At 27.8% G+C, this 26,292-nt stretch overlaps 1 protein-coding gene across 7 annotated transcripts; it reads left to right on the top strand.

Annotated features, from left to right (window-relative positions):
• The first annotated feature begins 518 nt into the window (after window positions 1–518).
• On the top strand, window positions 519–18,106 carry LOC129610957 (uncharacterized). Of its 7 annotated transcripts, XR_008697114.1 has the most exons (6): window positions 11,864–12,158; window positions 14,156–14,795; window positions 15,054–15,572; window positions 15,968–16,158; window positions 16,850–17,272; window positions 17,341–18,105. XR_008697114.1 is itself a non-coding variant. In XM_055523810.1 (5 exons), the coding sequence occupies exons 1-5, from the start codon at window positions 534–536 to the stop codon at window positions 16,952–16,954; spliced, it is 1,278 nt and encodes a 425-aa protein (XP_055379785.1). In that variant the 5' UTR covers window positions 519–533; the 3' UTR covers window positions 16,955–18,106. The 7 variants fall into 7 exon arrangements, 6 of the variants coding, with proteins under 6 accessions (XP_055379785.1, XP_055379781.1, XP_055379779.1 ...); XM_055523810.1 differs by lacking the exon at window positions 11,864–12,158 and adding an exon at window positions 519–597 and having other exon boundaries at window positions 14,397–14,795; window positions 16,850–18,106; XM_055523806.1 differs by having other exon boundaries at window positions 11,847–11,902; window positions 16,850–18,106.
• The last annotated feature ends 8,186 nt before the right edge of the window (window positions 18,107–26,292 follow it).

Raw genomic sequence — 26,292 nt, 5'->3', positions numbered from 1 at the left:
CAGTTATTTGTCACTTTTTTGACAAAAATTGTATGTTATTGTAGTAACATATACAGTATACAAACTAGATTTAAAATTTATAAAAACAGTTACATAATTCAACAGGGAGCGTAAAGATATTTTTAAAATCAATTAAAACATAATGGATAAGAATACAATTATTTCGCAGTTAATAAAATCAATTTAATGCAGGCGCAGGCGGAACTATGTTTATATTACATGAAAATCCAAAAAAGAAACTAACTGGACGCAAAAGGTTTGGGGTCAGACCGACTTTAAAGGAAAAATCAACCAAAAGATTTTATAATAATCTGGTTCAAGAGATGAGACTAAGAGATGAAGAAGCCTATATAAATTTCCTTCGTATGAATAAAAAAATGTTCGAAATGTTCCAAGTCGACCAAATTAAAAAACATAACGATTGCGGAAGGGTTGTCACATTCATAATTATAATAGAATTAAATTCAATATTTATGTATTGAATTTTGCAATGTATTTAGACATTTAGCAATTGGGGACAGTATGAAATCTGTATGAGTTTATGGGTATCGAAAAGGAGCGAGCACAACATCTGTGATAAATCGGGAAATATCCCAGGTAAATATTCCAATTGAAGTTAAACATGTTGTTGCTCAAGTATGATAAAAATTTTATTTTTATAAAAAGAATTTTCACTAGAAATATATACGAGTACATTTATATTATTTAGGCGTTTCCAAACTCAAATTCCTTAAATTTTAATTCCAAAAGTTGCCACAGTATAATATTGTTAGCTAGTTGCGATGCCGATTATAAATTAACACTAGTCAATATTGGAGCTCTAGGGTATAGTAACGTCGCAAACGTTTTCGGCAATTCGAATTTTGGAAGAGCAATAATATCTAAATCGAAAAACTTGAGTTTACCGCCCCACACAAAGCTTTCAAGAAATGTTAAGGTTGTTGAATGTTGATTATTACCGAATCTAATGCATCCGTTTCCCGGTCGTAAAACTGCAAATCTTCCCCCAAACTAAAACGTGTATAACTGTAGATTGTCAGAAGGTAGAACAGTAATTGAAAACTCATTTTGTATATTGGCGAACAGTTGGAGAGCTATAGAAAGCCAATAATTGCGCAAAAAATTACGGTTATAAACATTATAAAGGCCACAATTTGCTTAGATAGTTGCCTTTGAATAAAAAAAGCAACGGCATATGTTAGAATTTAGATTATTTAGTAGATAGATTAGCTTAGACCAAGATCTAGTTGATATCGAAAATGTTGATCAAACATTTACGCCTAAAAGATGGAGTGAATAAATTCGGAAGGAATGTTGTCAATTCATCATACTAGCTTGAACAATTCATCGATAGAATCTTTTCAATTAAGAGAAGATTTCAATTTTTTTTTAATAATTAAATTTGTAGCAATCAAAAGTTTACAGCTGTATCACACTAATTAGAATATATAAATACATAGTTTGAAAAATTACAAATTAAAATAAAAATGTATATATAGAAAACGAGAAAAAATAAAATTGACCGTGTCAACTCTGTGTTGTCCGTACGAATTTGTTATAATTATGTGCGAATAATTATAAACATAGCTGACTATGGGACAGACTATGACTTTAAGTTGCCTTATTACTATATTAATTTATGCAAACTTTCAGTACTGTGTTTTCAATATTTCCTAAGATATTGCCATACTATTATTGAAGTTGTATGACAAGAGGAGCCAAGCAATTTCAATGACTTTTACCAATGTGGAAACGCACTTCTCCATGGTAGGGAAGTGTAAATAAACTATTGTTAGCAACCTGTTGGTTTTAGCAACCGATTTCATTGAAATTCAATATCTAAATTCGAGTTGTTAAAACAATGAATCTAAAAATTTTTTGGAAAGATGAGGGCTCTGAAACTGATCTGGGGGCCGATTTTACATTTTTTTACCATATCTACGGAACGAATTAATGGAATTTCTTGAAATTTAATATTTGAGCTCTGATTGTTACTATAAGTTTCTGACGAACTTTTTTGTATTTTTCGGGCTGCACAAAATGAAACACTCCTAAGAGGCAAATTCGCATTTTTCAAGGTATGTTAACTAAAAAGTTATTAGTGTTCTTAAATTGTAAAGAAGTGTTTAAAACGCATTTTGATAATCTTCTGGAATACTTTTTCTAATCTAGACAATATACATACATTGCGGTTGGTTATGTGCTGATCACATCAGATTTTTTTTTATAATCTGCCACATTTTTCTTGCACATAACTTTCATGCAATGCGTGCCGTTTTGCAGTGCAATGATAATTTATGTACGAGATAAATAATTGTTTCGATACCCGTAAAAAAGAAATCTATATTAAAGAAAAATACAAGTCATTACAAAAAATTACTGAAATAAATTAAACTATTTCATACTTGGACACTGAACTAAAAAGTAATTTTTGATTGCGTATGTTTCGATTAATATGGGTTTTGTGACGGAACATATACTAAGAACCAAATTTTCATTTTAATTAAAATTTGTCTTAAGGAAACTTTTGATATAAGCCCAATAAAACTGATTTATTACAAAGTTTAAAATATAAAATTCGGTTGATTAAATATGCGTGTTTTTCTAAAATTGCTACCATAATTATTTAATATTTTTCACGACATTATTAATTCATATGATTTTGTTTTCATTTAGTTGTTTTTATTGTTTTCTATGTAAATTAAATTGTACCCTCATAATCCTATATTTGCTTAGGAAATCCTATAAATGTAAATTATAGCATTGTCTATGCAATGTACATACATATATATGAAATAATAAACTCTCAATTTTAGCGCTGGCGGCTGATTGCTAAACTACATTATCTGATACAAAATATAATATTTAATTTTTTTTTGAACATATTTAGTTTGGAGTGGGCAGCATCAGATTTTCAAAACAGCATGGTGCCAAAAACAATAATGTTTGTTTTTAGTATATAGCTAGTATACTTATTTATTTATATTTTCGTTTTTGTTTTTTTTTTGTTTTTCTATTAAAGATAACATAATTTTTTATCATATCCTTTTATTGTGTATATACATACATACATGTGTGTTTTTGTATCGAAGTGTACATACTTATCAACACATTCAAATTTTCTTTTTTTTTAAATATAGAAAGTTACGTACATGGTCTATCAATAGGATAAGTAAGTAAGTGTGTACATATTATTATGTGTATATAAATTTTCATAGATAATCAAAATAAATTTATTAATAAAGAATATACTTCCACGCCTTTTGGATTCCTGCCGAGTCACATGTAACATACACATGTATGCATACACATTTGTATTTAAATTATGAATTGTAAAATGAAATCTATATGTACATGTATGTATGTATATGGAAGAAATTATAGAAAAATAAAAATTATATTTCCGTTTAAAAATATATATTTGTTTTCTTGCTGATTTTGTTCTTTTTTTGTGCTATTATAAAGCAGAATAATAACTTTAAATGTATCCTTTAATATAATACTCTAATTTTACAAATAAACAAATAAAGTTATTATGTACTAAATAATAAAGCAATGAACACAATACAAAATGTAATAACAGAGAGCGCATACACATATACAGTTAATAAAACTATGAAATTGAATGGAAATTATTATCCATAATAACTTTTTTATGAGTATATTTGAAAAAAAGAAAGAAAAATAAAATAAAAAACAATAGAAAAAATATCTAGGAAAAAAAATCACAATAAATAATCCTTGGAACAGAAAAAAATTATATAGTTGTTGTATGTGTGTTCATTCAATACTGTTAGTTGCGTATGTATGTCATGTATGTCCATACATACATACATACAATCACAGCATGTAAAAACTATGGAAAATGAAGCTTTTCTTTTGCTACCAGTACACAATATTATTATCGTGGTAATATTAAGTATCTATTTGTTTAACATAAAACGTCTCTCGCATATGTACATAAACTCGCTCCATATGTACATATGTACATACGCTCGACTGTATGTACAACGTAAACACATATATACATACGCTCAACTATGTAAGTATATATTGTATTAGTCACAATTATATGAAAATAAATACATAATAAAATATGCAGATCACAGTCCTAAACGCAATATATCAGAGCAAATAGAAAAAAAAAACAAGGAACAGAAATTGTTCTGGTATTATTAAATTAATTATAAACATTAATACTTTCAATAACGTTCATAACTTTAAAAGAAAATGAGAACTTCTGCTAAACTTATTAAGTATTGCATTAATATTTATTCTATTTATATTTTCGAAATTACGCAATTTTCATAACAAAACTAAAGTATAATATAAAACGGAAGACAAAAAAGAAGGTCGCATGTATTCAGATGTGCAATTAAATAATTTGTTTAGTTGGTTGGTTAAAGTGGCAGGTGCAACAGGTTCAATGCACCCCAATTAGCATAAATGTGGCGTTTTGCTTCAACTATCCCATCATTGAGCGTAACATTATAGATGACCTATCTTAGCCACTCGCTTCTCTTGAGGAATCTATTTAAATCCCCGATACTAATCTTCGATATTTCGTCTAACCCCGTCGGGCATACTTCTAGGAAGTTTCCCAACCAAGTTTTTTAAAATTTGAACTATAAATAATATGTAAAATCAGTATAAAAGTAAAATATATATTTCATATACTCTGTGAGCTTGGCCGACTTAATTAAATTTCGTCCATAATCCTTAAATATGCTTGTTTCATGCCTTCTATGGCAACGACGAACAACAATTTAAGTCGAAACCAGTAGTTAATCAATTTAAATGGATTGCAACTACTTTTAAAAATATTTAAAGGACTAATTTTTTTCGATGTACTCGTAGCTAGTTTGAATTAAAATTGTTTGTCTTCAGCTTGTTTTGATCAAATTGATTCAACAATATTACTTTTTCACAATTTGAATTAGCCAGTTTGTAATATATCGAAAAAATTCAAATGTTTTCCGATTCCAAATTTGAATAAATATAAAGAATTCAAATATTGTAATATTTCAATTTTTTTTTTGATCAACATACAACATATGTACATTGTTTTACCTTATTGCCGCAGCTATTACTTCTTAATTGTAGAGCTATCCGCTTTTTCGTATATGTTATGTATATAAAAGAATCAAATGGCACAAATTATCTTTGTCTTCGATTATAGCCGTGCTAAAGTATTCGCATTTAGATAGACAATGGTAATGTCGCAACTTTTTTTCTATTTTTTGGAATTTCTGTAATTCTTCAATTCATTTTAGCAGTAAATGTTCAAAAAAGTTGTAGAAAGATTGGTAAAATCCAAAATTTTCCTAATTCTCTTTCTGATAAAATGATCAGTGTCAAATAATAATGTCAAATAACTTAATTTAAATTCCAAAATTAATTCCAGCTGCGTGATTATTAATATTAAACAGATTATGATGTATTTATCATTCCAGCCAAAGCTAAGATCCAAATATTTTATAGACTCAATCTGTTATTTTAGATACACCGTAACATTTTGCCGAAATTTTTCGTTTTCCTTTAATATTTCATCGTTTTTTTGCAATTAGTTCTTTAGAAAATAATTTTCTTTCCATGACAAAGTTATCCCTATATTTGCCGGTTGAAATATCTTTAATTGTACGCTTTCATCCTACAGTTGTTAAAACAATGTTCAATTTTATTATTTTGTTGTATACAGTTTTCTATTTTGAAATTGTTTTTTTGCGATGATAAATTATTAACTTAGCAGAAATATAAATTACGAAATAGAATCCGATGACGATTTTACTACCAGCTTGATATATCTATTTTATACCCATATTACACTGTTTATCTTATGTATTTTGTAATTTTATATTTGAACAATATTTGTATTTAAATAGCACGTTTTATATAATTATGAGTAAAAAAAAATTATAGGAAAACAAAAATATGACAATCAATTGGAATATAAATTGGAAAATAATCAGGGAAAATTAATTTGATGATTTAATTATATTCGGAAAACTTTATGATTACATAATAACAAAATTATTATTAAAGCCAAAAATGCTGAGGGATTTATATTTTTTAATTTGATTTTACAAAATTATAATATGGTGTATATGAATTTTATTTCATCACTATAAGTATCTTAAAAATATTAAATTTAAGTTTTTATGTCATTTTATTTACAGATTTTCTTCCCACTTCTAGAATTTCAATTTATGTATAAAATTTTTGTATTTTTGCGTTCATTTTAATTTTATATACGGTTCCGTTTATAGTGATATACAATTGGGCAATGGAAAAAATAGGTCAAAATGGTAGTTTTTTCATGTTATAAGTTTAAAAAATTTACAAATTTTCAAGTTAGTGCAACCGATGGGTGATATATTTATTGATATTATGTAAGGAATTACTCAATAAAATTACCATCCTATTTTGTTTTTCAATGGTAGTAAATTAATTCAATCATTCCAAATACAATTTCTGGCGATAGTCATTGGTCAATAGACAACAAAGTTGTAAACTGTAATCCTTATGAAATATTTAATTCAGTGTAGACGTACGCGATTCTATTGTGTGATTGTGCTTAATAAAAAATTTACCAAAGTTTTATTCCAACAGTTTTTATATGCTGGTAAATATTTTAGTAGTTATTTCTGTATTTAGAGGCAAAAATGTAAATTTGGCCCGTAACAAAAATCCACTTGTTGACATCTGATTTTAAGTGACTTTTGACAATACATGTCATGAAATTTCGAAAAAATCAGGTGATTATATTCAGAAAGGATTCAGTACCAGGAATCCAACATATCCCAAAAGTTAATCAAATCGTCCCATCCAGATATTTAACTTCGGTGTAAATTTTCCTCAAAATTGGTTCGACTGATCTTTGGATAGAAAGTGTAAAGAAAGACAGACAAACAGATCGATGGCCGACACAGATAGACCCATAAAACTCGTATTGCGGAATTCGGCGGCATCAAATAACTTGAATAGTTGTATACTGAATGTTGTTTTCTGTTTTTGCGGAAATTCAATGTAATTTTTCTCGTGCATAATTTTTGTGGTGTAGTGTAAGTACTAGAGATGGTAGATAATTTTAGAATTTTACAATTATCTTCAGGTAAAATTTTTAAATTTAATTTCAAATTTTAATCAAAAGTCATTAATTTGTTGATATAAAATTTTTAATTGAAATTATTGAATTTATTGTACAATCACTATTGTGGTTTAATCTTAGGTTTTGCTAAATTTGATTTGGAATATAAAGATATCGACGCTTTTATTTTAAATAAAACAAATTTTTTTTTCATTTTATTATTCATAAAAACAGACGTTATCATTATTATTTACAACTGCTATCCCCATATACAATGTCATCATTTACAAAAATATACAACTAATTTGACTTAGAATTATTAATTTAGAAAACTAATTTCATTTTCATTACAATTCAAAACTTCAAATAAAAATTTTTAAAACCAAAATAACCACAAAAGTAACGAACCACCCATTGTTATAAAACAATTACATTTGTGGTTCTTTATTATTTTATTAGTTCAGGATTATGAAAAAAAATGGAATATACAAAAACAAAAAATAAATTACCCAACCACAAAATATTGATAAAGATTTTATTGAAAATTATAATGTAATAGCTTTCAAAATCATATTCTAAACAAATAAAAGTGTGCCACTCTTATTTTGACTTTATAAGTTTAATTAAAATACTTTTAATCTTTTGATATTTTAATTTCCTCACAAATGTTAAATATTTGGACAGAGATAAAATTTATCAAGTTCCATTCATAATAATTATAAAACTGGCCTTTTTATAAATTGCGTACATCCGATTCTCGTGTTATGGTCCTTTTTGACTATATTTCTTATTTCTCGTACATTAGCATAGTACGAGGAGTTTTGGTATTTTGCCATTATCAATTATGCGAAATTGCATCAAGCATCGTCTTATAAGTCAAAAATATTAGACAACCATTATACTAAAGTTCATCTTAAATTAACCATTAAATTTTGAAAAGAAATATTTTGAGCAAAATGAACCAATTTAAGTAGGTATCATTCCAAAATTAAGTACTATACCTCAGATAAATATTGTTTTTAAACTAAAAGAAATAATTGACGGTAATTATTTTTAACACCCAATAAAATATTATTTACAACATGCAAAGTACAAAATAATTAAACTAAGGTAAGACATCTTGACCATTTATTAACCAAATAAAGTCCATTATTGCGCTTGGTACGAGTATACAATGTAACAGAGCAGGGTTAATTAATTTTGCTCACTGTTTTTCAGTTTTTAGAACTCAATTTTTATATTGAAACAAAAAATATTTCGATTATAACATTATAAGAAGCTTTAAAACCAGAATCTGCCCATGCTATGCACAAATGGAAAAAAAACAACGCAGGGGGCCTTAAGGGAATACTAGAATTCTTTATAACTAATTCACAAAAGTGCACACATTTTACACCCAATAACGAAATGGAATACCGCGAACAGGTTGGAAGTTTCGGTACAAACACAGAACGAAGGGCAAACAAAATTAATTCAAGTCTAGACAAAATGCTGCACCAAATTTACATCAAAACAAGTAAAAACGTTTCAGTCGGTATAAACCGATTGAATTATACCCTGCACCTTTCGTTGTTGTATAGCAATTACTCAAACCTGTGAAACCATTCTATAGAAACTTCAAGGATATGTCTGATTTATAACTGGATACACAACTGCCAAGTTTCATGAATCTGACTATAATTTTTTCAAATATTTAAAATGGGATTTTGGAGTTGTATGGCAAGTACCCGAACCTGTCAAGCAATTCCATCAAAACTTCAGAAATATGTCTGACCTATAATTGGACACACGACTGCCAAAGCTCATGAATCTGATTCTATTATTTTTCCAAATATTTAAAATTAACTTCTGGAGTTGTATTGTAGGTACCCGAACCTGTCAAGCAATTCCTCTAAAACTTCAGAAATATATTTGACCTATAATTGGACACATGACTGCCAAGTTTCATGAATCTGACTTTATTATTTTTCCGAATATAAAAAATTTGCTGTTGGAGTTGTATGGCAGCCACCCGAACCGGTGCAGCTATCCTATTATAATTTTTGGAGCATGTGTAGAATATAATTGGACACATGTATACAAAATTTTATATTTATAGCTTTATTAGTTTTTGAAATATTTTAAATAAACTCTTTGAGTTGTATGGCAGCTACCCGAACCCGTTATCCGAATTAATCCAATAGCAATAGGGCTCGTCCTAGGCACAAAAGAAAAAACTTGTGAAAGTTTGGTGTCGATTGCATCACGGACAGACGGACAGACGGACATGTCTAAATCGACGCAGAATTTTACGCTGAGCAAGAATATATATATATGTCCATACCGCAGATGACTCCTTCATGTAGTTACAAACTCCATACCAAAGTTAATATACCCTCCACGAAGTGCAGGGTATAAAAACCAAATATCTAGAAACAAACAAAAGAAATATAACTCCTAAGAAAATAAAGAAAAGCAAATATTGCACACACGTACTCCATATAGTTTTACAAGTAGCAAAGTTATGTGTAAGGCCTATTATTAATTATGGTTGCCCAGTTTCGTTACTTTTTATGTCGGTGCATCAAATATTTGGAAAACATACCATTAACAAGTCTTGCAAATGTTGTAAGATTTAAGAATCAAATCCAAAGTTAAATCGAAAAGAAGAAAGTTAAATTTTTATATTCTTGTTCTTATAATTAGCTGGCTGATATACCTGCAGTGATTACGATTATATGCCTATGTCATTATTGAGTTTTTGAATATTTTTTTTTTTATAAATAACTCACATGCAATTTTAAATTTACCTAATTACTTGTTATATCATAATTAAATGAGCATTTAACCCCACAGACCAACCCCACAAAATACGGTCAAATGCGTGTAAATATTCTATTATGCGCTTATGTTTATTGAAATAAAATTTCATTAAAGCCGGAAAAATTAAGTATAAAATTCCGCTTTGAAAATTTTAATTTTAATAATTCAACAAAATTTTATACAATGCTACGACGTTCTAAATAGGCAACACACATGTTATCATACATGTTCCTACACAAAAACAAATTATTTATAGACCATATTATAAAATTCATGTTTTTATTGTGAAAATAAACGGTGTACAATGAAACGATTTTAAAAATCAAAAAAAACATGTAAAAATGTTGATTGTACGTTCATAATATTGAATTGATTATTAAGTTTTTCCAATTAATCAATTATTTTAGGTAAATCAACTGGAATAATTATAAGAATTTTTGTGTACGATAGTGTAAACCAATAAAAGCAGAGTGTATTTTTACAAATGCTTTTATTTATTTTTTTACAAGCGATCATTTCAATTTTAGTATATGTTCTACTGCAGCAAGAACAAAAAGACTATGAGAATGGGAAAATTATAGGCAGGCAGGTAAGGTGGCAAAAATATATCGCGAATGGCTGCGATGGCCCGGAGGATATGTCCTCTTGCCACACTCGGTTCTCTTGGAATATACACAATTGTTTTACAAGATTTTTATTAGCCTTTATAACTTTTTTGAATTTTATCTAACCCACATATTGTCATTGATTTAACACTGCATATTATATTTATGCAATTTATTAATCTTGTAATAAGTTTTTTGCCTAAATCTAAAACAATTCTTTTGGAATAGAGAAACTTAAAACCTCAAACTAACAACACGTTTAAAATTATTAAATTGCTTACAAATAAGTTGGCTACTCAACAAAAGGATAGTTGATTAGATGATTATAAATAATTATTTTATAAAATATGTTGCTAGACATCGTTCCGCCAAATGACAAGCTCACGAATACAAAAAATTTTAGTTTTGAGGTATTACAAAACAAATTTAACCTATTTTTTAAGGTATCTACGTACCTTAGCCGAATTTCAAAAGTCTCTAACTTCAGTTTTGTTTTGGGCAAATAATAGAGATTTTGTCAGAATGAAGAGTTTATGTACACAAATGTTGCTTTAATACAAAGTCAATTAAGATTATTTTTAGATAATTGAGTTTTCTCAGTGAGGTCGATATGCTGAATTGGTACAAGGTACTGACAATTATTACTTGTAGCATTTACGGTATTATTTAAAATTTATATTTGAATAATCTCAAATTTTCTGCAATTAAACTTGAAGCACAGCTTTTTCTTGTGAAATGAAAAGAAAAATGATAAATGGGGAAACGATTTTTTTTAAGCTGAAATATGTTCGAATTGGTTAACATAAGATAACAGTATCGTAATATTATAGTTTTACGAATCTAAATTCATAATATAAATCCAGATAGCCAAATATTCAAGTGAAATAATTTAATATTTTATACTTGTATTGTAATGTATTAAGCGTTTAATGAAAAGTTTAAAAAGATAATAGAACGTGAAGAGTTTGAATCGTTGTATAAAATGGACCGCGCATTAAAAAATCATAATCAAATAAAAGAGATACAAAAATGTTAACAATACAAAATGCCCACTATAAATAATTTGTAAAAGAAAGTAAGAGTGATTCTAAAGTTAATGTAGCTATTTTTATTGTTATGTTTTTTTTGTTTTGTCCACTTTTTATACAATCCATACTACAATAAAGTAACCCCATATATACTCGTTGCAAATCCCAATGACGAGAAAACATCAACAATATAAAAAAAATTTAAATTGATAACAATATTATAAAATTAAAAAGAGAATACACAGCCAAATAATCTAAATACCACATCGTTGCGTAAATGAGACCGTGTAAAAACATTTTTCTTTAATTCAATTAGTCGAATGTGAAATTTTGAACAATTCTGAACTATATTATTTTCATCCACATATCGTTAGTAGCATGTACGTACATAAATGGAATTCAGAAACTATTCAGAAAAAAATAATTAATTCAAAAAGGAAAATGTTGTAAAAATTATCGTGAACTCAAAAATTGTGTGCATTCAATTAATTTTAGTGCAAAATTTCAGTCGTTTTAAGTGGAAAATAATAATACCAAAAAGAAAAGAACGAAAAGAAAATTTAATTTGAATTTGATTGCACTTTAGCATTTAGATTTTTTGATTTTCGTATATTAAAGCCACAAGGAAATGTTTCGGTAGAGAAGACTATTTGCGAATTGAAATTTATATTAAATTTGTAATCTCTGTTTTTAAATTATGAAATACGCTGTTTAAACATTTAAAAGTATGAAAATTTTAATAAAATTTTAGTGGGAATCCTTTATATGTCCTGATGAGACAATCGCAATCTACAGTTTCTTGTGTAATAATTGGAATTTAGATGTTCAACTGGATTTCAGTTAAAATTGATATTGTACAGCTCATAAGGAAGGATCGGTGTTTGCGTGGTGTTTAAATTTGAATGGTTTTAAATGTGAACTGAAAATTATATTTCAAGTGTATTTGTGCCAGATCAAGTAGGATATAAACAGCATAGAACTGTTGACATATGCAGCGTTTATGCAATAATTTTTTTCTAGCAAACTGTTTTCAAAATGAGCGCCTCCCACCTCTTTTAAGCAATGAACAATATGTAATAAATATTGCACTACGCGTAATAAATGATTTTCTCGTAACTTTATCATGCTGAAAGCGAAGAATTATATCCATAGAGTTAAAGCCTGAAATTAAACTTTCAATTTTCTGTTTTGTGATGTTTGTGTGTTATCAAGTTTCTTCGCTGTAAATAGGAAACATGTTATCAAGTTGACTTCGCTGTAAATAGGAAAAACAAAATTTTAGAGAACACCTAATGGAAAAGATTGGAAAAAGTCTTTTCATTTTTAATATTTGGTTTTTTTTTACTTTTGCCCTTTTCGAAGCCTATTGCAAATGTTGACTTTGCATGTATGGTGCTCTCTGGTATCTGCCATACAACTTCAAAAGTTATTTGGCTCTATATCAGAAACTATAAAAGCTATGGTATTGGAATTTCACACAAGCGAATATATTAGTAGGGCCAATGTGTTTCATAAAAGTCGTTGAAATTGCTTCGCTCCTTCTGGTAGCTGTCGTACAACTTCAAAAGTTATTTGGCTATATCTCAGAAACTATAGAGGATGTGGTATTGAAATTTCACGCAAACGAATATATAAGTAGGGCTAATGTGTCTTATAAAAGTCGTTCAAATTAGTTGACTCCTTGTGGTACTTGCCATACAACTTCAATAGTGGTTTAGCCATATCCTAGAAAATATTGAAAACACAGTACCGAAATAATATGTTATTTGCATAAATTAATATGTTAATATGGCAACTTAATATCTTAAAATGGCATATTTATTCGCACATAGGATAACAAATTCGTACGGGTATAACAGAGTTGACAAGGTCAACTCTCTTTTTTCTCGTTTTTTTTTAATTTTACCAATGCAAGTCTCTTTCCAAGTAACAATTTGTCTTCTATTTCAGCTCAGACTTTTGTCTCTACAGAAAATAAATTACTTCAATTGAAGGTCTCAATGGAAATTTTGAGTATACACATTTTGTATAAATATTAAAACGAAATAGTACTCGTGTACCTGACCTATTCGAACCTATTTTCTAATAAAAGTATAAAAATAAAGTTTCTGTGTTCAGAATTAAACAAGGTTCAAGTGGTTAAATTGCCATTCGTGAGATTAATGCTTCAACTAGATACAAAATTTAGCAATAACAAATAATTTATTATATTTCCTGTTTTGGTATTATAATTTTCGGATATTTAAGAACACTTAGTGTCGCGGGTGAAAGAGCACTTAATTTTATGACGCCTAGGTTAATTATCTAAAAATATAAAGTTTTTGAGTTATCTAGCAGTAGCATTAATCTTACGAAATATAATTACAAATCATGTAATCAAGAAAGCAATATGGAGCAAACAGGCTTCATGTAGCAATTTCAATATATTACTGTTATAGAATTCAATAGAATTACTGTTTAGAATTCTACAATTAGATGGCATCGTTTTAAGAAATCACATTCTAATGATTTTGAGGGCTGAAATTTTTTCTGTGGTTGTTTAAACATAAAATTAAAAATATTGTACTCGTAAAACCAAAAGATTTTGTGTTTGTTCTTGACATTTTAAATTTTATTTAATTTGATTTTTACAGGCAATAAATTCTAAGGTTTAAATAATTTGTAGTAATAAGCAGATGATATAAGTGCATACACACATATGTAGTTACAATATTATTTTTTTTATCATTGGTGAAAATTTAAATTCTAGATTTTAAAATTCAAAATATAAAAAGATGACGCACAAAAATTTTGTTAAACGTTTAGAATTTTTATTTTTTACAATATTTTTTATAAAGTTTACAATAATCAATGTGATTGTATTGACAAATGGAGCCTTACTTCAATATCCGAATATAACAAATACAGAAATTAATGATACTGATGAAGTTGTTGCTTTTGCTGCTACAGAAATAAAGGAATTTTTGAATCAGGACAATTTAACTGAAGCAGAAATCGGCATTATCAAAACTAATGATGACTTAATTTACGTCGATATAGGACATGTTAATATAAGTCATGAAAAAGTTATGGCCGACAGTAAAGTTAAAAATGAAGAAATACAAAATTTGACAATAAAAATGATTGAGGATGATAATAAAGCAATTGTTGAAATCGATAAAAAAATCACACTGGAGAATGAGGAGGAGATTGAAGTAACATCGGTTTCACCGGAAGCCACCGAAATACAAACAACACCAAAAGAAATTATACAAGCAGTAAAGAGTAAACAACGTGAGTATAAATATATAGTGATAAACGTATTTGTAATAGTTAAAAGGTAATGTCATTTAACCTTTTGCATACCATGGTTTTTAAACAATATTCCATAATATTTGAAAACTATTTTGATCTCAAAAGAAAACAAAATATTCTAAAACGAACTTTATCTGACAAAAATATTTCATTCCCTAATTTTTAAGTCAATTTCAATAAAAATTTTGCCTTTCTTGACTTCTATATTAATTAACATGTTTTTTTTAATTAACACAGCTAATGATGACCTGATTATTATCAGAAATGATCAAAGTAGCCAAACTATAACAGACTTAATAGTAGATGATGATTGCAGCAGTGAAGAAAAATCAGAGGAATATAAATACATTGAGGACTCTTTAAAGAATACCAAAAACCAGATTAATACAACTCAAATCGATTTCAGTGATTTTATTGCACTCATACCGGCCGATGATGTTAGAGATATTTTTCGTTTATACTATAGAAAAGATAAGGAAGTTCAAAGAGCCTACGCATATCTAAATAGCAAAGATTTTTTAGAGTTAAAAAATAAAATATTGGCAATAACAGAAGTAAATATTTTGATAAAATATTTAAGAAAATTCGGATTTGATATAATCAATTTCCTGCAAACAATAACAAAATTAGTTGGTGACCCGGCTCAACCTAAATTACGACAAAATCAATATACAAATTATAACATAACAAGTGTATTGCAAAGTACAGATGTAAATAACCATGTTGAGAGCGCATCAATAAAGAGCATAGAATATGGTAAACCAATTTCGAATTTTTATAATTTCTAAGATTACACCAAATTTTTTATTTCTTTTTCTTTTCATGATTTTATTCAACAAATTATTATAAAATTTTGTACTTTTAAACTTATCTTTTCAATTCTTAACATGCTGCATTAATGTTTCGCAAATATTTAACACCTTCTCTGGAAAAAAAAAAACAATAAAAACAAACACGTTTTGGTCAACTTTGTTAATCTTGGATTTTCGAATCTTTGTTCATCACTTTCTGGATTTACAAATAAACTTTAATATTGGAAACTTCAAAAAAAAACTTTTAAACATTTAAAAAAAATTTTTATGGGTTTTTTTTAAAATCGATTCATAAAATTTTTTTTGGAAAACTTTGGTTTTTTGGTGAAAACTTTACAGATGAAAACCAAAATTCAACAACAATTATAGAACATGGTTTACATGGACTTATTGACAGCATATTGGATATATTGCCTCAGGATCAAATAATATCACTTTTTTTTGAAAAACTTGAAACTAACTATGAGTTTTCAAACTTAGTAAACAATATTGGTAACGATGAATTCAGTAGAATATTAAAAAAAGTTGAAGTGAGTATATTTATGACCTCTAAATATTAAGCAAATTTGTATAAGAACAGGTGAAATTTTTAAGGATCATATAAAAAGGATAAATTTTCTTTAAATTAAATTTTATTTTGATTAAAGACAAGTGAATCAAATTTTTAAAGAAATAAGTCGAATCACTTAAATAAATTCAAAAAACAAATCATTTAAGAAAACTGCTGATAAATTAGATGCTTAAAATTAATTAAGAACCCATTTCATTAGAATACAGGAAAACTATACACACAATCTTGTCTGATGAGAAAACTCTGTGGCACAAAAACTTATGTAAAACTTTATGTTCATGTAAAACTTTATGAAATAAATTAATTCCCTCATTCGTAAAGGTCCGGTGGTGGATTCAAACTCGAAATCGAAAAAATTTTATTTTGACATCATGTTCAAAAATTTTTCTGACTGTTTTCAACTTTCATATTCGTATAAGTTCACTGTTAGGTCCCCATTGTTCTCGAATGATATTTACATAAATTTTATCCAACTGGCTTTTTCAGTTTGAACGAATTTATAATTTGTCATTAAATTTGCGTTAGAGTGATCAATCGATATATTGCAACAATCTTGTAATAAAACCCTCTGGGCGCCAAAGCTAACATTTAAATGTCAATAAAATGATTTGGGAAAGCCTAATAATAATATTTTATATTTTATTTTTCAGAACTCAATAGAGCTGAAGCATTTAATTTATACTTTACATAACAATGGAATTTATGTCGAAAGGATTGTAGATTCACTTAAAGGTTATTTTTTCCTAGGATTTTGATTTGGAAGAACAAGTAATCACAATTCAATAAAATAAAAATTATTCAATTCACTTTGTATGTTTTTTCTAAAGCAAAGTTTTGTATTCGATTTAATTTAGTAATTTAAGATTTTATGTTTGTACGTGCTCACCTAACTATTGTATAATTCCTGTACAATATAAAACATAAATGCTGTATAGTATTTATTCTTATAAAACAGAAACTAATTAATCAGAACGTATAAAACAGATTTAGTCATGAATATTGTTTTTAAAACTTTCTTTACTGAAAAACTATGTATACAAGGTTACAAACTAGTATAAATAAAGGAATAGTATGTATGTATAAAAAAAGTGTAAAACTGAAACAACAGTGAATTAAACTTTTAATTATTTTTACTTTTTAGCGCACTACTGGTAAGGATGCCTAAAATTATGCTATTTTCCAAAATATTAGGTAAAAAATGGAATTTGCTAAGAAAAAAAGAGCTTAGAATTTTTTTTTCATTTCTCTGGAATAACATATTTCTTGTATGGGACCTATAATTAAAATTAATTAAAAATTAAAAAAGAAAGATGTTTTAAGTAAAATTATGAATGAAAGTTGTCATAAAAAACTGAAAACAAACGTAAAGTGATCCAATTGTATATTTCAAATTACTCACAAACTGAAGTTTCGTTAAATTTTGAAGCAATTTTCATTTTATACGGGAATCCGGATGTGTATAAAGTTTTATTTGTTCATAGATATATTATGTAATAATCAAATTCGCACTTACAAGAGAGTTTTCCCTCTGAGTACCTACCACTCAAAATTTTCTTAAAGGCCATAAGTTCTATCGAATTTCAATTAAGTAAAAATGTATTTAAATATAAAAAAATACCTTTATGTAATAAAAATAATTAGTAATACAGGTGTTCAAGCTTTAAATTAATTTAATTTTTCAAGAACTTATTAACAACTAAGATTTTTTCAGAATTTATACAGAATTTTATAATAATGAGATTAATATTTCAATAGATTGTTTTATTACTGAAGCCATAATGTACAAACTTTAGACTTAAATTCTTAAATGGAAAAGTTTTCGATGTAATCGTGTATCTCGCTTTTTTATCTCACTTTTTATTCACTTTCTTATCGGAATTCTCTCTTTTTCTAATGGATATTTCATTTTGCCAATAAGATTACTCATTTTTTCAATTAGAATTTTTTGCATTTTTTTCTCAAATTATAGACTGAACCTTCAAGAACAAGGTATAAATTTTAGAATGAAATGAGATACAAAATACGGACAAATTACTCTCACTCGAAAATAACATTATACAAATATATTATGATAGTTCCTCACTTTCTTCTCATTTAACGAGTAAATTATGGCGAGATAGACGATCAGGCTCTTAATCAATTACATTTTTTCATCTAATAATAAGAAAATAACGATAATCAATCATACCTAACTAGTAAATACACATTTAGTTATTCATAATTAAAACCGAAGAAGACGTTTTCTAAAAGAATAATAAGTTATATAATTTTCATGACATATTGAAATATTCATGTAATTTTGAACTGAGTATATTATTATAATATAACAGTCATAAAAACATAATATAGCATTATTATTATAATTTAAATATAAATTTTAGAAATTATCATAAAAGATTTTCAAAATATAGAAACTTGTAATCTTATTTTGTTATAATCGTAATAATTATTGTTATGAATTTTATTATCATTTATATTATTTGCAATATTATTATAATTGTTATTTTATTAATGAAATATAAACAATATTTTAATAATTATGTATGTTCGTATGTATTTATCTTATTTACATATTCACATACATGCACATACATACTAATGTTTTCTAGTATAATATAAATCTACATAATTATTATTTATTTGATAATAACTAATTGTTAATTGGTTTTTGCCATACTTGCATGTAAGTTTTGTACATATGCATGTACATATAAGAAATTCATAATAATAGAAAATATTGTAGGTGTGGGAAAACTTATCAAAATTATTATAAAATTCAAATTTCTGATGCTGTATAAGATGTCAAATCAAACATGACAACATATTTGATAATAAATAAGAAAAATAGTTTTTCTTATATGATTAATGAGTTTTAAAATTGTAAAATGAGGAAAGAAACGTAAATTAATTTTTAATGAAAATAAAAAGTTTTGATTGTAATAACGAAAAACTAGCTTAATTTGACAGGCTATACCCATAACGTAATTTTATTTGCTAAAATTACTTTTTACCTTAAAAATATTAAAATTCATGATTAGTAAGAAACCCTATTTAAATTATGAAGTCAATTGATAATTGAACAGTTTAAAATGTTCAACAAAATTGAAAGAGGTTCTGAATACGAAATCGAAAACTTTTTAAGCCCAAACGAAATATTGCTCTCTTCTTCTAGTTACAAGAATATCGCTTCATTCTGCTTCATACAAGATCGAGGATCCGTTCTAAAAAATTAGAAAACTATTGATTGATTCGCCTTGATACATTATTCACATTCATACATGCGTATGCTTATTATATAAAATTTTTCTTATTATTACCTACATGCATGTTTTGTAATTGCTTTATCACGGAGTTTTGAAAAATTAGAATTCTTCAAATATGGTCATAGCGCTTATTATTGAAAATATCTCTCAAATTTTTCGTCAGTTATTCTATAAATTTTTTGGAAATCGATTTCCGTGAAGTTTCTGAAAAAGCTAAAAGTTTTAAAGTTTTGAGTTCAGGGGGCATTCTAAATAGGCGGGCATTCAATTTTGGCAAAGACCAAAATTAACTTTTTGGCATGTTTTCTTTTTCTTTTTTTTTTCCTGTGCTCGCTTTAATAATAACGATAATAAATGAGTTTTTCATTCCGTCATTTTTTATGAATGTCACCGTCGCAAAGATTTAATTTCTTCAAAAAAATTATTTTTTTTCCTTGAGTCTTGTATTTTTTTTTTTTCTTTTTTTTTTTTGCAAAATTTTTGAACGCATATTAATTTATGAAAAATGTATTGTATAACATTAAAAAAAAAGCAAGCTTAAATATATGAACGTGTTTAGAATTGCCTTTTTATTCACTCATATTTAACTAAAAATTATTACTGTCATTTTAAATTTTCGCATAAGGATAAACACAATGTTCTTTCAAAAGAGAAAAGAAGAGAAAAACAAAAACAAAATGGTGTTTTTGTGTTAAATAGAATTTTCATATAAAAAAATAAAGTCATATCAAGCTGAAACATTAATAACTTTTTCATTTTTTTAAAGGAAAATATTGAAAAAGTGAGAAAATTTAAAAAAATATTAAAAACGAAAATAACAACAATAAAACAAATTTTTCAAGCTTCTATTCATTAGAGCATAATTTATTACTACTGTTCACATAAATCCTATTTAAGTGAAATTTGTTTGTTTTTAAGATTTTAAGTATCATAAATTTTTGTCGGCAGTGGAGACACATATTATTATTATTACAATAATAATATTAAAATATACCTACACACACAAGATGATAAAAACATACAGTAGAAAATATTTTGAATTGAGCACTCAAGGTTATATGTATATAAGTATGTATAAACACATGGGAGGAAATCAAATCTTATATTTGCATAATTTTGTAAATCGCAATTTAATATTAATGTAAGCCCAATTAAAATTAATTTTATATAACGATTTCATTTAAAATTAATCGAAAAACGGTCTAGACACATTTTCTAGAGTACATACCTATAATTAATTTGCCGAAACTCTTCTGTATTTAAGAAAATTATTACTGCAAAATACCATTTATTACACATAAAAGTAAAGAAAGAGTATTATTATCTATATAAGTGTATATGTACATACGTATTAGAACACGTACATTACTACATACTCACTATGTTGCTGCATATATCATATCGGTACTTTGAATTGAGTATACATAGTAACTACACATATATGTTATGCAGATACTTGTATATGCCTACGTATTTTACACAGTTTATAGCGTCTCATGAAACATTTCATCTTCATGTTTTCTCTCACACAATATTCACTTTAAAGACAAATTTTAAATGTATTATTCTAAAAATTATTATACGTACTCGTATAAGGAGTTGGGTTAAATTTTAAGATTTTTGATTATGCTGTACCCATATTATATAATATAAAATTTATTTATGTATTATACATATACATATCTATATAAATAATACAAAATACAATAATATTTATATGTATATTTACATAGACTAATAGATTTGCATGTGCACATTTATAGAAACTCTTAAAAACATTCATAAATAAATACATGATTGTATATGGTTTTTCCATTTTAATGATTAAAATGAAAAATGTAGAAAATTTTATAAAAACTTTAATTGAAAACGAGAAAAAAAATAGAGTTGACTTTGTCAACTCTGTGATACCCGTACGAATTTGTTATCCTATGTGCAAATAACTAATGTACCATAACTAACTATGGGGCAGACTATGATTTTAAGTTGCCGTATTACCATATTAATTTATGCAAAATTTCAGTACTATGTGTTATTCAAAATACTGGTTGTGCCAAACTACTATTGATGTCGTATGGCAGCTACCAGAAAGAGCCAAGAAATTTTAGCGAATTTTATCAAGCACATCGGCCCTACTAATATATTCACTTGTATGAAATCTCAATATCACAGCTTTTATAGTTTCTGAGATATAGTCAAATAACTTTTGAAGTTGTATGGCAGGTACCAGAAGGAGCCAAGTAATTTCAACGACTTTTATGAGACACATTGGCCCTACTAATATATTCGTTTATGTGAAATTTCAATACCATAGCTTTAATAGTTTCTGAGATATAGGCAAATAACTTTTGAAGTTGTATGGCAGGTACCAGAAGGAGCCAAGTAATTTCAACAACTTTTATGTGACACATTGGCCCTACTAATATATTTGTTTGTGTGAAATTTCAATACCATAGCTTTAATAGTTTCTGAAATATAGCCAAATAATTTTTGAAGTTGTATGGCAGGTACCAGAAGGAGCCAAGTAATTTCAACGACTTTTATGTGGCATATTGGCCCTACTAATATATTCGTTTGTGTGAAATTTCAATACCATAACTTTTATAGTTTCTGAGATATAGCCAAATAAATTTTGAAGTTGTATGGCAGCTACCCGAACCGGTACCCCGATCATGTCCAATTTAAATAGGGTTCTGGCACTTACTACAATAAATCACTTGTGAAAATTTGGTGAACTTAGCTCAATTAGTTTTTGAGTTATCGTTCGGACGGACGGACGGACGGACGGACGGACAGACAAAGCTAAATCAACTCAGAATTTGACGCTGATCAAAAACATACACTTGAGTCTATATCTAAGACCGTTATTTCTAAGTGTTACAAAAGGTAAGGCAAATTTAGTATACCCTTCGAACATACGTTCGTACGGGTATAATTAAAGATGAAGATCGTATCAAAAGTGAGAAATTTCAAAGACATAATTACATAATATACAAGAACACATGTACGTAAGTATAAAATATTCATATATAATATAAAATGTATTAGACTGTGTGTTTTAAAAAAAGATTATGAAATTAAAAAAAGATTTAATAAAGTTTTTGTAGTTAATATTTTTGTGTTCTCCTTTACATACAAACATATTCCCATATTATTCTGTTAGTCAAATCATTTGGGGTGGTGAGATGTAATTGAAAAGTATTGTGATTTTCAGTATAGAACTTCAAATTTTTTAATTAATTTTATTCTGAAAAACTAAAAATTTTTAACTAACGACCCCATCAAGAGATGCGACTTGCGACTAACAGAATATGGTTGAATATGTAGATACTTAGTATAAAATTTTAAGAAACTATGTATGTGAGGTGAAAATATTAAAATTTTAAACAATGTCTTTAAACAAAGTTATTACATGCTAAAGTAAAAGTACTTAGAATATTTCTACTAGATGTATATACGTCAAGATATTTCTTTGGAATTTAAACCGACTGAAATAGATGACTTGTTGCTCTTCTTGTGTCTTCGTTTTTCAAAATATTCAATTCTAATCTTTTTCAAACAAGTTCAAAAATATTTTTAGAACTTTTTTTTTTAGAACTCTTTTTAGAGACTGGTTATATGAGACATTTATTTATGACATGTGTAATGTTAATAAGATAATGAGCATTATTCTAGTTGTCGCTTATGAACACTTATGTGACATTTGTCGTTGTCGCTGTCACAACATTTGAAATGTGGTATTCTGGTTGTCGAATGACGTGAGTGCAAGAAATAAACGAAACTTAAACGTTTGAAGTGAAATTGATACATTTTAAAAAGAAATTTTGGCGAGTAAAGTTCAAGCTAAAAAGAAATTTTCAGTGCATATATTTATATTTTTAAATAATAAAAAATGTCGTCATTTGCATTATGGTTTACGGATTCTTCAGATTCCGTGAGTGATGAAGTTGAGGAAAAAAACAACAATTAAGTATCAAAAGATTTAAGATTAGGGACAAGCTCTGACCCATTGGATTTGCCAAATGGAGTGTAAGAAAATTTTTTTCAAATACGTTAATTACAAACTTTTTCATTTATTCACAGATGTAAAAACTATTTTTTTTTATTTTACTAAATATATTCGTGGAAAAAACGAGTACCCCAAAAAGGTGTTTTGTAGTCTCACCTATACTTAAATTAGGAGTTGTTTTACGCTTCCTATCTGAGGGCAGCTTTCAAAAAGGTGTTGCTAACGATTTATATACAGGTTTAGCGCAGCTTACGTTCTCCAAAATATTAAAAGTTCTAACAATTTTAAAGCTGAAATTTACAGCACTTTAATAAAGTTTTCAGAAGAGAATGAAAGAAATGAAATGAAATTAGCATTCTATGAAAAATTTGAGTTTCGTAGAGTGATCGCCTGTGTTGACGGAACACATGTTAGAATTATTACTCCGTCAAAAAACCATCAGCATTTATGTTATAACCGGAAGGTTTATCATAGCTTAAACGTTATGTTGGTATGTATAACATTGCCTGTTAAATATTTCCAAAAATTTTAATATAATGTTACTTAACGGTCATCATAAAATGCGCATCAGGTATGTGGATGCTAATAATCCGGGATCATCTCATAATTCCTTTACTTGGAATTACAGCAGGTTAAATTCAATACTTTCAAGCAAAAATATCAACGGTACACGAAATACCTGGATTTTAGGTAAAAGTTTGATTTTTTTTTACTTTTATGCTAATTTCATAAACAAAAATTATTTTTTAAGTGACGCAGGGTACCCACTTAAACCATACTTGATCACGCCGTTCAGAACATATGTAAATAGAGGCGACAGCAGTCAAAAAGGTCGATTTAATGAGGTTCATTTCAAATTACGAAATGTAATTGAGAAAACTAATGGAGTTCTCAAAAATTAACTCCGCTGCCTGTCGAACGCCCGGGAGCTTCATTTTAGACCAGAGAAAGCCGCACAAATTGTGAACGTGTCTTGTGTTTTGTACAACTTAAAAATCAAATATAACGTGCAAGATGAACCTGTGGAAATAAAAAATGAAAATGATGAAAATGATGAAGATTAAAAACAGCATGAAGAAGATGCTTCTTTAACAAGAATAAATATTACAAATTCCATTTTTAATTTATAAACAAAGTTTTTATCAGTAGTAACATAAATACATAGTATATTATTAAATTATTAAAATAACAGACTATTTTTATACCCTGCACTTCGTGAAGGGTATATTCACTTTGGTATGGAGTTTGCAACCACTTGAAGGAGTAATCTTCGGTATGGACATGTATTTATACCCTTGCTCAGCATAAAATTCTGCGTTGATTTAGACATGTCCGTCAGTCCGATCGCACGATAACTTAAAAAGGAACAAAACAATCTTGTAATTGAGCCAATTCGAACAACAGGTTCGAACATACAACTCAAAGAGGTTCTTTTTAAATATTCAAAATCTAATAAAGATAATAATTATGCAAAAATGTGTTTAATTACACTCTACATATGTTCTGAAAGTTTTGACGGAATGGCTGCACTGATTCGGGTAGCTGCCATACAACTCCAAAAGCTAATTTTAAATATTTGGAAAAATAATAGTTAGACTCATGAAACTTGGCAGTCGTGAGTCCAATTACATGTCACATATATCCCGGTCGTTTCGGTGATATGTTTTGACAGGTTCGGGCAGCCGCCATACAACTCCAACAGCTAATTTTAAGTATTCGGAAAATAATAAAGCTAGATTCATGAAACTTGGCAGTCATGTGTCCAATTGTTGGTCACATGCATTCCTGAAGTTTTGTTGCCATGACAGATTCGGGTAGCTGCCATACAACTCCATGAACGAATTATAATGATTTGGGAAAATAATAAAGTTAGATTCATGAAACTTGGCAGTCGGGTGTTCTATATCAGTCCACACATATCCCTGAAGTTTTGATGGAAAGGCCTAACAGGTTTGAATAGCTGCCATGGAACTCCAGAAGCTAATTTAAAATATTCAAAAAAAAAATAGAGTTAGATTCATGAAACTTGGCAGTTCTGTGTCCAATTATAGTTCAGACATATCAATGCAATTTCTATAGAGTGGTTTGTTAGACTCGAATACTTGGTATATAACAATGGGAGCTACTTCTAGATATTTCAAAATCAAATTTTAAACTCAAATTTAGGGGGACAAAGTTTGGCATGGGTCCTGCTCGGTTTCACATTTTCCTAACATGTGAAGCTGAAAATGCTAGGAAATGCCCTCTGAAAACATCAGCTCTGCCAACAAAACCGACTCTCACCTCCCAGAAGGTAGAGTAGAACAGCTCTGTGTTGAAAAATGGGGTTCTTCAACTGAGGGCTGAGAATGAGAAGCTAAAGAAAGAGAAACGTGTGCAAATTACAAACAATAAGTCTAATGATAGTAATCATAAAGAAAAAGACGCTGCACCACAAGCAAAGCAGGTAAGGTCAATCTTGAACGCCTACTCAACAGATGAGGAAGAACTTGCCAGAGAAACAGAATGCATCCTAAAACAGAAGAGTTCCAGTAAAAAAAGAAAAGCGGAATCATCTCCGGAAGTGGTCCGGCATTGATCGGTGACTCTAAAGGTCGAGAAGATGTCACGAAAAGCTCTAGGCCGCCTCCAGTAGTCATGAATAATGTGGTCGACTATAGTCAACATTAAAAAATAATGACATCAATATAAGGCTAAAATGATGAATAACAATCAATTTAAGCTTATTCTAAGTTCCGAAATGAATTACAGGAATCTTACTAGGGCCATAAATGGATCTGGACTAGAATGGTATACCTATGAAAACACGCAGACCAAACCA

This window comes from Condylostylus longicornis, unplaced genomic scaffold, assembly GCF_029603195.1.
Source record: "Condylostylus longicornis isolate FDR11 unplaced genomic scaffold, ASM2960319v2 ptg000048l, whole genome shotgun sequence".
Classification (NCBI taxonomy): domain Eukaryota; kingdom Metazoa; phylum Arthropoda; class Insecta; order Diptera; family Dolichopodidae; genus Condylostylus; species Condylostylus longicornis.
This window is presented reverse-complemented; position numbering and strand designations above follow the sequence as displayed.

Bases quoted from the DNA above. Each gene is read 5' to 3' on its own strand.
- LOC129610957 (XM_055523806.1), top strand. From the start codon at position 14,297: ATGACGCACAAAAATTTTGTTAAACGTTTAGAATTTTTATTTTTTACA. The intron at 15,573-15,967 runs GTAAACCAATTT...AAAACTTTACAG, and splicing joins AATAAAGAGCATAGAATATG to ATGAAAACCAAAATTCAACA. The intron at 16,159-16,849 runs GTGAGTATATTT...TTTATTTTTCAG, and splicing joins GAATATTAAAAAAAGTTGAA to AACTCAATAGAGCTGAAGCA.